Genomic DNA, 12,449 nt, shown 5'->3' with positions numbered 1-12,449 from the left:
CCATTAACTATCTCAAATCCCCCTACAGACCTGTGAGGAAACTGTTGTATTGGATGCATGAAGTCATGGATAAAAGCCATGGCCTGGGTTCAAATCTTGTGCCGTAACCTTTTTGTGCCTCAGTTTCCCTCTCTGTAAAACCTCACCTCACAGGTCTGTCATGGGATTTGATGTAAGGGTACAGGTGCAGTGCTCAGAACAGTGCCTGCACATGGTAGGTGATCACATACGCATCTCTTACTAGGCAATAGTGAGTAAGTAGTAGGAACAAAGATTCTAATCCAGGTCTACCTAACAAAGTGTTAGGAAGTGTCAGAAATTCTCACAAAACCATTCTATTCTATCTCCTCCTCAAAATAAAACAATTATTTTCATTTGTTGGGAGTGGAAAACAAATTCACATTTCCATATGGAAACCCAAACCCCAAAGGATAGACGATAAACCTCAATTGTGACGCCTTAGGTAGCTCAGCTCTCCTATATTCTTTATTAATATTAGTATAGTAAATCAGCAGTAGTCTTGCTACACTTGGTATTAAAAATACTGAGGAATATCAAGACGTGTGAGGCACCAGTTTCATCGACTTTCTGTGAAGGAATGTGTGCTCCTTGAACTCATTTGAAGCTCATGATAATTTTCCTCTTTGGGGCAGAAATACCTTACTTCCAGGGCTTGCATTGATTTGGGACTTTTTTCTTTTCTGGATTGGGAGGGGGTTTGGAGGATATGGTATTGATCTGCCTATAAATGCCGTTGTGTTCACCAGTCCATGTGCAGTGGAGATAAAGCTCCTCCTGCGCCCACTCAGAAAGGGGAGATGGTTTCCTGCTCCAAATGTGGTCACCGGAATCGCCGGGGTGCTTGCTTCTGCGACTGGTGTGGAGCCACGGTGGGTATTTAAAAACTGAGCTTCTTTGTGCTGAGCACCTTATCACCACCTAGAGAGAGCCAGGCTCCTCCGCTTCCACAGCCTTGCAGAAATCACTGCTTTGAATTTCGGTACTAGCATCTGTTTACTTCAGAATCTGGAGACAGAGTTAATTAAATCTCTTAAATTGAGAATAGTTTCTCATTGCTGTCTTGACTTGCATTTCTTTGAGGTTAAACTTTTTCACCGATTTGTTAACTATTGGTAGTTCTTTTATGAATTGTCTGCCTACCTTTTCAATAAAACACTAAAAGTTATTTATTTAAATAAGTGTTGCATGTAAATAATACAAAAGGTTTAGTGTGAGGCTTAGTCTTCCTTCTCATCCCAGTTCCACAGCTTCTCTCCCCAGAAGTCATCACCGTTACCCAGTTTCTGTGGTGTTCTTTTAGACATTCAATGCATTTATAAGTAAACTGGTAGTTTAATATGAACACGATCCATTTCTTTTCACTTAGCAATGTTTCTTGTTAGTAACCTCCTCATTCTTTTCAATGGCTTCATAATCCACGGTTGGTATGTATCATGATATATTTAGGTCATCCCCAATTGCTGAACATTTAGGTTGTTTCCAGTTATTAATATATCTTATAAAAGCACAATTCTGCAGATAATGATCTTGAATATACTTCTTTGTGTACTTTGTAGAATAAATTCTAGAAGGTAGAATTGCAGGGTCAGAAGGTACGGGTATGTGTTATTTTGATGGCTGGAGATTGTATACTGTGGTAATAATTCATTTGGGAAAATTCTGACTCTACTATTCATGAAAATATAAAATTTTTTCCTGTCCTCTAGCCTGGCATTCCTGCTTGCTACTCTGTTTGCCCTAAATGTAGGGCCAGCAATCACCCATCTGCCCGATTCTGTGGCTCCTGTGGTATTTACGTGACGTCCTTGGCAAAACTTAGTGTGGACAACAGGCTGGCTCTAGCTGCTGGCGAACCTGGCCCTTTTGCTGAGGTGAGGCCTCCACTGTAGTAAGAATTGGGACCTGGGAAGTGGTGGTAACTGTATTTGTGTACAGTACCCTATGAATCAACACAGGGAAAAAGAGCCAAAACATATAGACCTTTCACATGGACTTTTCAACTAGGTGTGTAAATAAATTAATTTAGGTTTTAAAAACTTGAGCGACTGCTTCAGAAAACAAATATCTATGTATTTATAATAGATTGAGGTCTAATTGCATTTGCAATGCAACAGATATAATGTTACTAGGGAGAAGTAAATTTAAAATACATGGTGTAAAAAGAATTTACCTTCTCTTGAATTCCTTATGTAGAACACCAAGAACTTTTCCCCCCAGCTCTTTCATATTTTAGAAAACTTATATAAGGTATATAAAATTGCTTTTGCTATTTATAACAACTGGATATAATTTGAGGAAAATCTCACAAGATTATTCTCAGAAGGACTTAATACTCACTCGCTATGTGTTAGCCTTTTGAAAATTTCTCTAAGCCACATAAAGACTTTTCAGGTTTCTTCTTATCTCTTCTTCAGAAGAATTTGAAGATTGATAATCATTAGACTGCACATGCACTCAGTAATTTTACATTCATTTTTAGGAAGCTCATAACTTCTTAACCCAGATTGAGTTATAGATCCTGGGACTACCAATAGTCTACATGGCCCTTTGTGCAAATGTGTCCTTTCCTTAAAGACTCTTGAATGCCATCTGTTGAAAACTGATTGCAATATACTAATTTTGTTAGATATTTTCTCCCATCTACTAGAAAAATTGTCCTAATAAATATGCATATATAATTTGTCCACTATGTGAATGGTAGCCCTTTAGCTGAAATGCTGTAGTGCAGTGCACAACCTACACAATCTTACCTGGTGGTCCTCTTAGGGCCTCAGGTCCAGATGCAGGAGACTATTTCACAGGAAATATTGGTGTTCAGTAATTGGGTATGGATGGGTAGTATAACCTATTCTTTATTGGATTGTAGAGCTGAGAGGATAGATATCTTCCAGGCTTTAGACAGGGCAAGAACATCAGTTGATTTGCTGAATTGAGACAGTAAATGGCCAAAGGGATGGGGCTGGGAGTTGCTAAGGGAAAGACAGAAGCAAACATGAGGCAAGGGCTAAAAACACCTTTTTAGTTCAAAGTACAGGTTTTTGGAGATACTTTACTTCTGATTACAGTTGTTTTTTGTGATAATATGAAGGATTAATTAAGTTATATTCTAATATTTTATGTTTCTGCCTCGCTCATAACCCTGTTCTGCCTGGCAGTCCCTAAATGTTCCTTTGCGCAAACCTGATATTGGGACTAAGAAGGATATAGGTACACAGACCACTGGTCTGTTCTACCCATCTGGCAAGCTACTAGCAAAAAAGGAACTGGAAATGGCTTCCCAAAAGCAGAGGCAGGAGAAAATGAGTGACCATAAACCCCTCCTCACAGCCATCAGCCCAGGAAGAGGTGAGGAAAAACATATGCTTTCTTGTCAGGAGGGAACACACTTTTTCTCTGACAGCAAAATTTCACTTTATCTTCCTTTACATTTATTTTTATATGTGAAAAATAAGTTCCTTTATTTTTCTTTTTTTCAAGTAATTTTCATTTGCATGAATAATAATTGCTCTTCCTTAAACTTTTAGTACTCTAATATTTTGACTCATAGCACCCTTGTCTGGTTTGTAAATCAAATAGCACATATATGGATTTCTACTATTTTGGCAGAAATGTTGTTAATCTGTGTAGTTATTGTTATCTGCTATTATCTCTTTTTGTATTGTGGTAAAATTTACATAACAGTTAACCATTTTTACCATTATTAAAGCATACAATTCAGCGATACTTAGTACATTAACAATATATTATACAACCATCACCACTTGCTATGTCCAGAATGTTTTCATCACCCCAACAGTACACCCTGTTCTCTTTAGCAATCACTACCCACATTTTCTCTGCCAAGTGTTTGGCAACCACGAATCTACTTTCTGTCTTTGTGGATTTACGTGTTCCGGACATTTCATATAAATGGAAGCATATGGTCTTTTGCGACTGGCTTTTTTCCCTAAGTATATTTTCAAGGTTCATTCATGTTTTTGCATGTTTAGTACTTCATTCTTTTTTTTCAGTCTTTTTATTGGGGAATATTGGGGAACAGTGAGTTTTTCCAAGGCCCATCAGTTCCAAGTCATTGTCCTTCAATCTACTTGTGGAGAGCATAGTTCAGTTCCAAGTCCAGTCACCCTTTTCAATCTTAGTTGCGGGGGCACAGCCCACCATCCCACGGAGGGAATTGAACCAGCAACCTTGTTGTTGAGAGCTCACACTCTAAACAACTGAGCCATCCAGCCGCCCCCATTCTTTTTTTATAATAAGCTGAATAATATTCTCTTATAAGGATTTATGACAGTTTATTGCTCTATTTATCAGTTGATGGACATTTGAGTTTTGTTCACCTATTAATTATTATAAATAATGCTGCTGTGAACATTCATAAATTTTTCTGTGGACATATGTTTTCATTTCTTTTGGGTACAAACATAGTGCAAATGCTGGGTCAAATGGTGACATTATGTTTAACTTTTTGAGGGATTTCCAGAGTGGCTGCATTATTTTGTGTTCTGACCAGCAGTGTATGAATGTTCTGATTTCTTCATATCTTTGCCAACATTTATTATTATCTTTTTCATTATAACCATCCTAGTAGGTGTGAACTGGTATTTCATTATAGTCTTAATAGTAGTTCCTTGATGGGTCATGATATTGAACATGTTTCATGTGTTTGTTGGACATTTGTATATTTTCTCTGGAGAAATGTCTATTCAGATCCTTTGTCCATTTTTAAATTGGTTGTCTTTTTGTTATCGAGATGTAAGAGTTCTTTATATATTCTGGATATTAGATTCTTGTCAGATATATAATTTGCAAACATTTTCTACAATTCTGTATGTAGATTGTCTTTTAACTTTTGAAAGTGGCCTATGAAGCACAGAAGTTTTAAATTTTGGTTAAGTCCACATTTTATCTATTTTTTCTTTTGTTGCTTGTGTTTTTGGTGTCATATGTAAAATCCATTGCCAAATCCCGGTCACAAATATTTATCCCTGTCTTTTCTTCCAAGGTTTTTATAGTTTTAACTCTCACATTTAAGTCTTGGGTCCATTTTGAGTTAATTTTTGTATATGGTGTGCAACTACATTATTTTGTATGCAGCTATCCAGTTGTTCCAGTACCATCAGTTGGAGAGATAATTATATCCCTGTTGAATGGTCTTAGCACCCTTGTCAGTTGGCCACAGATACATGGGTTTATTTCTGGACTTTCAATTTCATTTTGCTGATCTATATATCTATTTTTATGCCAGAACCATGCTGCTTTTTTTTTTTTTTTTTTTTTTTAAGATTTTCTTGGGGAAAGGGACCAGGACTTTATTGGGGAACAGTGTGTACTTCCAGGACTTTTTTCCAAGTCAAGTTGTTGTCCTTTCAATCTTAGTTGTGGAGGGTGCCATTCAGCTTCAAGTTGTTGTCCTTTCAGTCTTAGTTGTCGAGGGCGCAGCTCAGCTGCAGGTCCAGTTGCCATTGATAGTTGCAGGTGGCACAGCCTACCATCACTTGCGGGAGTCGAACTGGCAACCTTGTGGTTGAGAGCCCACTGGCCCATGTGGAAATTGAACCGGCAGCCTTCAGAGTTAGGAACATGGAGCTCCAACCACCTGAGCCACCGGGCCGGCCCAGAGCCATGCTGTTTTTATGACTGTTGCTTTTTAGTAGGTTTTGAAATTGAGAAGTGTGAGTTCTTCTTTATTCCTCTTTTTCAAGATTGTTTTGGGTATTCTGGGTCCTTGAATTTCTATATGAATTTTATGATCAGCTTTCCAATTTCCACAAAGAACCCAGCTGGAATTCTGATAGGAATTGTATTGAATCTGTAGATCAGTTTGAGGAGTACTGCCATCTTAACAATAGTATTAATCTTCCAAGTCATGAACCTGGGATGTATTTCCAATTATTTATATATTTAATTCCATTCAGTAGTATTTTGTAGGTTGTAGAGTATAAGTTTTGTACCTCTTTTTTTAACTTTGCTCCTATGCTATTGTCAATAGAATCATTTTCCCAGTTTTATTTTGGGATTGTTCATTGTAAGTGTATTTTGTATATTGATCTTGTATTTTACAACTTTGATGAGCTTTCTTATTAGTTCTAATAGTTCTCTACTAAATTCCTTAGGATTTTTTATATACAAATCATGTCATCTATGAATATAGTTTTACTTACTTTCCAATCCAAATGGTTTTTATGTCATTTTCTTTTCATTTTTTTCTTTTTTCTTCTCATTTTCTTACCTGATTGTCCTGGTTAGAATCTCCAGTACAATGTTAAATAGAAGTGGTAAGAGCAGGAATCCTTGTCTTGTTCCTGATTTTAGGGGAAAGCATCCAGTCTTTAACCATTAAGTATGATGTTAGCTGTGGGTTTTTCATATATGCCCTTTTTCTGATGGAGGAAATCCCCTCCTAATTCTAATTTTTGAATATTTGTTTTTATCATGAAAGGGTTTCTGGTTTTGTAAAATGCTATTTCTATATCTATTTAGATGATCCTGTGATTTTTTCCCTTTCATTTAATTGATGGTATTTTACATTAATTGATTTTCAGATGATAAGCCAACCTTTCGTTCCTGGGATAAATACCACTTGGTTGTGGTATATACATCTTTTTATAGGTTTATGGGTCCACTTTGCTAGTATTTTGTTGAAGATTTTCCTATTTATATTCATAAGAATTATTAGTCTCCAGTTTTCTTTCCTTGTGATGTCTTTGTCAGGTTTTGGTATCAGCATTATATTGGCCTTTAGTCTTCTCTTCTATAGTTTTTTTTTTCCTTTCCTTGTTTTTGAAATGCTTATGAAGTATTGATATTAACTCTCCTTTAAATATTTGATAGAATTCACCTGTGAAGCCACCTGGGCTTGAACTTTGTCTAATGGGTAATTTTGATTACTAATTCAATCTCTTTACTTCTTATAGGTCTATTGAGATTTTCTATTTCTTGTCAAGTCAATTTTTGAAGTTTATTTATTTCTGGGTATTTGTCTACTCCATCTGAGTATTCTAATTTATTAGTATACAATTGTTCATAGTATTCCTTCATAATCCTTTTTATTTCAGTAAATGTCATAATGTTGGTTATAATGTCACCTATTTAATTCTGATTCTAGTAATTTGAATCATTTCTCTTTTTCTTGGTCAGTCTAGAGAAAGATTTGTCAATTTTATTGCTCTTTTTCAAAAAGTTAAAGCTTAGTATTGCTGATTTTCTCTGTTGTTTTTCTTTTGTAAGTTAAATTTATTGGGGTGACAGTGGTTTGTAACATTATATAGGTTTCAAGTGTACAAATCTATAATATATCATCTACATATCACATTCTGTACTCACCACCTAGAGTCAATTCTCCTTCCACCACCATATATTTAATCCCCTTTACCTTCTTCTACCACCTCCCTCCCCCCTTTCCCTCTGGTAACCACTAAACTGTTGTCTGTGTCTATGAGTTTTTGTTTCTTTATTTGTTTGTCTTGTTCCTTTGGTGTTTTCAGTTTTATATCTCACATATGAGTGAAGTCATATGGTTCTCAACTTTTTCTGTCTGACTTATTTCGCTTAGCATAATAATCTCAAGATCCATCCATGTTGTCACAAATGGTACTATTTCATCTTTTCTTATGACAGAGTAGTATTCCATTGTGGATATATACCACATCTTCTTTATCCAATCATCTATCGAATGACACTTTGGTTGTTTCCATGTCTTGGCCACTGTAAATAAAGCTGCGGTGAGCATCGGAGTACATACATCTTTATGAATAAATGTTTTCAGATTTTTTTGGTATACCCCAGGAGAGGGATTGCTGGGTCATATGGTAATTCTATTCGTAATTTTTTCAGGAACCTCCACACTGCCTTCATAGCAGCTGCACCAATCTGCGTTCCCACCAACAGTGTATGAGGGTTCCTTTTTCTCCACAGCCTCTCCAACACTTGTTATTATTTGTCTTGTTGATGACAGCCATTCTAACAGGTGTGAGGTGATATCGTGGTTTTCATATGCATTTCCCTAATAGCTAGTGAAATTGAGCTTTTTTATATATATGTATGTTGGCAGTTTGGATGTCTTGGGAGAAGTTTCTGTTCATGTCCTCTGCCCATTTTTTAATTAGATTGTTTGTCTTTTTGTTGAGTTGTATGAGTTCCTTATGTATTTTGGATATTAGCTCATCGGAGGCATTGTTCGCAAACATCTTCTCCCATTCAGTTGGTTGTCTCTGTTTTATCGATAGTTTCTTTTGCTGTGCAGAAGCTTTTTAGTTTGATATAGTCCCCTTCTTTTATTTCAGCTTTTACTTCTCTTGCCTTTGAGGTCAAATTCCTAAAATCTTCTTTGAACCCAAGGTCCATGAGTTTGGTATTTATGTTTTCTTCTATGCATTTTATTGTTTCAGGGCTTATGTTTAGTTCTTTATTCCATTTTGAGTTAATTTTGGTATATGGTGACAGATAGCAGCCTAGTTTCATTTTTTTGCACATGGCATTCCAATTTTCTCAGCACCATTTATTAAAGAGGCTTTCTTTTTTCCATTGTCTGCTTTTGGCTCCTTTGTCAAAAATTATCTGTCTGTATTTATGTGGGTTTACTTCTGGGTTCTCAATTCTATTCCATTGGTCTGTATGTCTGTTTTTCTGCCAATACCATACTGTTTTGATTATTGTTGCTTTGTAGTATAATTTGAAGTCAGAAAATATGATACCTCTGGACTTACTCTTTTTTTTTCTTCAGGATTGCTTTGGCTATGTGAGGTCTTTTGTGATTCCATACAAATCTAATGATTTCTTGTTCTATTTCTTTAAAAAATGCCATTGGAATTTTGATGGGGATTGAATTAATAAAATTGCATTAAATCTGTCTATTTCTTTGGGTAACATGGCCATTTTAACTATGTTGATTCTTCCAATCCATGAACATGGAATGTCTTTCCATTTCTTTGTGTCTTCTTCAATTTCTTTTAAAAATGTCTTATAGTTTTCAGTATATAGGTCCGTCACATCCTTTGTTAAGTTTATTCCTAGGTATTTTATTCTATTTGTTGCAATTGCAAAACGAATTGGTTTTTAAATTTTCTTTTTCTAAAATTTCATTGTTAGTATATAGGAATACAATGGATTTTTGTATGTTGATTTTGTAGCCAGCAACTTTACTGTACTGGTCTAATAGCTTTTTTGTGGAGTCTTTAGGGTTTTCTATGTAAAGAATTATGTGATCTGCAAAAAGTGACAACTTAACTTCTTCATTCCCAATTTGGATGCCTTTTATTTCTTTCTCTTGCCTGATTGCTCTGTCTAGGACTTCCAACATTATGTTAAAAAGCAGTGGTGAGGGGGCAGTCCTGCTTTGTTCCTGAACATAGATCAAAAGGCTCTAAAAACAGGTTTTTTTACTGTAAATTATGATTAGCTGAGGGTTTGTCATATATGGCTTTTATTATGTTAAGGTATTGTCTGTCTATACCCATTTTTAAAGTTTTAATCATAAATGGATGTTGTATCTTTTCAAATGCTTTTTCTGCATCTATTGATATAATTGTATGAATTTTATCTTTTGTTTTGTTTATGTGATGTATCACATGGATCGATTTGCATATGTCGAACTATCCTTCTGCCCCTGGGATGAACCCCACTTGTTTGTGATGTATAATCTTTTTAATACAGTGTATTCAATTTACTAGAATTTTGTTTAGGATTCTTGCATCTGTATTCATCAGAGATGTTGGTCTATAATTTTCTTTAATTGTGTTATCCTTACCAGGTATTGGTATCAGGGTAATGTTGGCCTCATAAAATGAGTTAGGAAGTATTGCCTCTTCTTCAATTTTTTGGAAGCGTTTGAGTAGGACAGGTATTAGATCTTTGAATGTTTGGTAGAATTCACTAGTGAAGCCATCTGGTCCTGGACTTTTGCTTTTGGGAAGGTTTTAGATGACTGATTCAATTTCCTTACTGGTGATTGGTCTATTTAGATTTTCCAGTTCTTTGTGATTCAGTCTTGGAAGGCTATATGTTTCTAAGAACTTGTCCTTTTCTTCTACGTTATTGAATTTGGTAGCATATAGTCCTTCATAGTGTTCTTGTATGATCCTTTGTATTTCTGTGGCTACTGTGGTAACTTCTCTTTCATTTCTGATTTTGTTTACTTGTGTCTTTTCTCTTTTTATCTTAGTGAGTCTAGCCAACGGTTTGTCAATTTTATTAATCTTTTCAAAGACCCAGCTCTTTGTTCCATTAATTTTTTCTATCATCTTTTTGTTCTCTATTTCATTTACTTCTGCTCTGATTTTTATTATTTCCTTCCTTCCGCTGACTTTGGGTTTCATTTGTTATTCTTTCCTAGTTTTCTAAAGTATAATGTTAGGTTGTTTATCTGGGATTTTTCTTATTTCTTGAGATAAGCCTGTAATGATATAAATTTCCCTCTTATTACTGATTTCGCTACATGCCAATAATTTTAGTAGGATGTATTTTCATTCTTATTTGTTTCTATGAACCTTTTGATCTCTGCTTTTATTTCTTCTTGGACCCAGTCATCCTTTAAAAACATGTTGTTTACTCTCAACGTATTTGTGGTTTTTCCTGCTTTCTTTTTGCAGCTGATACTCAATTTCAAAGCCTTGTGATCAGAGAATATGCTTGATATGATTTCATTCTTAAATTTGCTGAGACTAGTTTTGTGTCCCAACATATGGTCTGTTCTTGAGAATGTTCCATGTACACTAGAAAAGAATGTATAGTCTGATGTTCTAGGATGAAGGGCTCTGTAAATGTCAATTATGTCCATTTCATCTAGTGTGTCATTTAAGGCTGACATTTCCTTACTGATTTTCTGTTTGTATGATCTATCCATAGCTGTCAATGATGTATTTGATCCCCTACTATAGTTGTGTTTTGGTCAATCTATCCCTTTAGTTCTGTTAGTAGTTGCTTTGTATATTTTGGTGCTCCCTGATTTGGGGCATATATATAGATAAGTGATATGCTTTCTTGTTGTACTGTCCCCCTTATCATTATGAAATGTCCATCTTTGTCTCTTGTTATCCTTTTTTATCCTGAAGTCTGTTTTATCTGATGTAAGTATGGCTATACCCACTTTTCTCTGGATACCATTTGCTTGGAGTATCAATTTCCACCCTTTCACTTTGAGCCTAAATTTGTCCTTGTAGCTGAGATGTGTCTCCTGCAGGCAGTATATGACTGGGTTTTGTGTTTTGATTAACTCTGCTACTCTGTGCCTTTTTATTGGCGAGTTCAGTCCATTTATATTTAGGGTGATTATTGATATAGGAAGATTTCCTATATCCATTTTGTCTTTTGTTTTCTGGTAACTTGGTGTCTCCATTGTTTCTTTGCCTTTTTGTTGCTGTATGTTATTTTAGTGTGGTGGTATTCTATGATTTTTCCCTCTCTTTCTTTTTTTGTTAGATATCTCAGTTATGGATTTTTTTTTTCAGTTGCTACCATTAAGTTTATGTAAAAGAAAATTTCATATATACAGTAGTCCTTCTTCTTCAGTATGTTTCTTATCTCCATTACCACTTGCAGATTCAGACCTTTACTCTCTCCCCTTATGTTTTTATTGTGACAAGTTGTCCCTTATTTACTTAATTCACTTGTGCTGTGAATTAATTTCTGAGTTGCCTGTAGCAAGTTGTCCTTCTCTTCTCTTTTTCCTTTTTTTTAAATGTTTTTATCTTCTTTACCCTTTATGTTATTTTTAAGTGTATAGTGCCCTATTTTGTGTAGGGCTTACCATTTCCTGCTTCTGTCTGTCTGTTTGTAATATTGCTCATCATTTTGTATTCCTTTGGTTTTTTGTTTCAGGTCAAAAAGCCTCCTTCAGTATTTTCTTTAACGCAGGTCATATGTTAGAAATTCCCTCAGCTTCTGTATGTCTGGAAAGGTCTTTATTCCTTATTTATATCTAAAGGATATCTCTTCTGGATATAGAATTCTTGGTTCATAACTTCTCTTTTTCAATAGTTTGAATATTTGATTCCACTTTTTCCTGGCTTGTAGAGTTTCTGCTGACATGTCAGATGATAGACTAATGGGCTTTCCTTTATAGATTACTGCTTTTGTTTCCCTGGCTGCTTTCAGAATTTTTTCTTTGTCATTAATTTTTGACCACTTCAATACAGTGTGCTTTGGAGAAGGCCTGTTGCGATTGAGGTAATTGGGTGTTCTGTTTGCTTCTGTAATTCAAGGATCCAGTTTTTTCCACAAGTTCGGGAAGTTCTCATCGACTATTTGTTTGAATATACTCTCTGTTCCCTTCTCTCTTTCTTCTCCTTCTGGTATGCCCATTATTCTTATGTTGTTCTTTCTAATGGAGTCAGAAAGTTCTCGTAGAGTTCTTTCATTTCTTTTAAGTCTCAAGTCTCTCTCTTCTTCCATCTGTGTCATTTCCAGATTTCTATCTTCTATGTCATTAATTC

The 12,449-nt window shown here is 35.3% G+C and overlaps 1 protein-coding gene across 4 annotated transcripts in view; it reads left to right on the top strand.

The window, feature by feature from the left end:
- Positions 1-12,449, top strand: part of DZANK1 (double zinc ribbon and ankyrin repeat domains 1) — a 96,852-nt gene that overhangs the window by 66,403 nt on the left and 18,000 nt on the right. For all 4 annotated transcript variants that reach the window (XM_074317623.1, XM_074317624.1, XM_074317621.1 and 1 more), the window contains 3 exons: positions 768-890; positions 1,728-1,892; positions 3,177-3,366. In XM_074317623.1, the coding sequence (XP_074173724.1) occupies positions 768-890; positions 1,728-1,892; positions 3,177-3,366 (478 nt within the window). The remainder of the gene's footprint in view (positions 1-767; positions 891-1,727; positions 1,893-3,176; positions 3,367-12,449) is intronic.

Source organism: Rhinolophus sinicus, linkage group LG13, assembly GCF_036562045.2.
Source record: "Rhinolophus sinicus isolate RSC01 linkage group LG13, ASM3656204v1, whole genome shotgun sequence".
NCBI lineage: Eukaryota > Metazoa > Chordata > Mammalia > Chiroptera > Rhinolophidae > Rhinolophus > Rhinolophus sinicus.
Note: the sequence above shows the minus strand (reverse complement) of the source record. Positions and strands in the feature narration are given on the sequence as shown.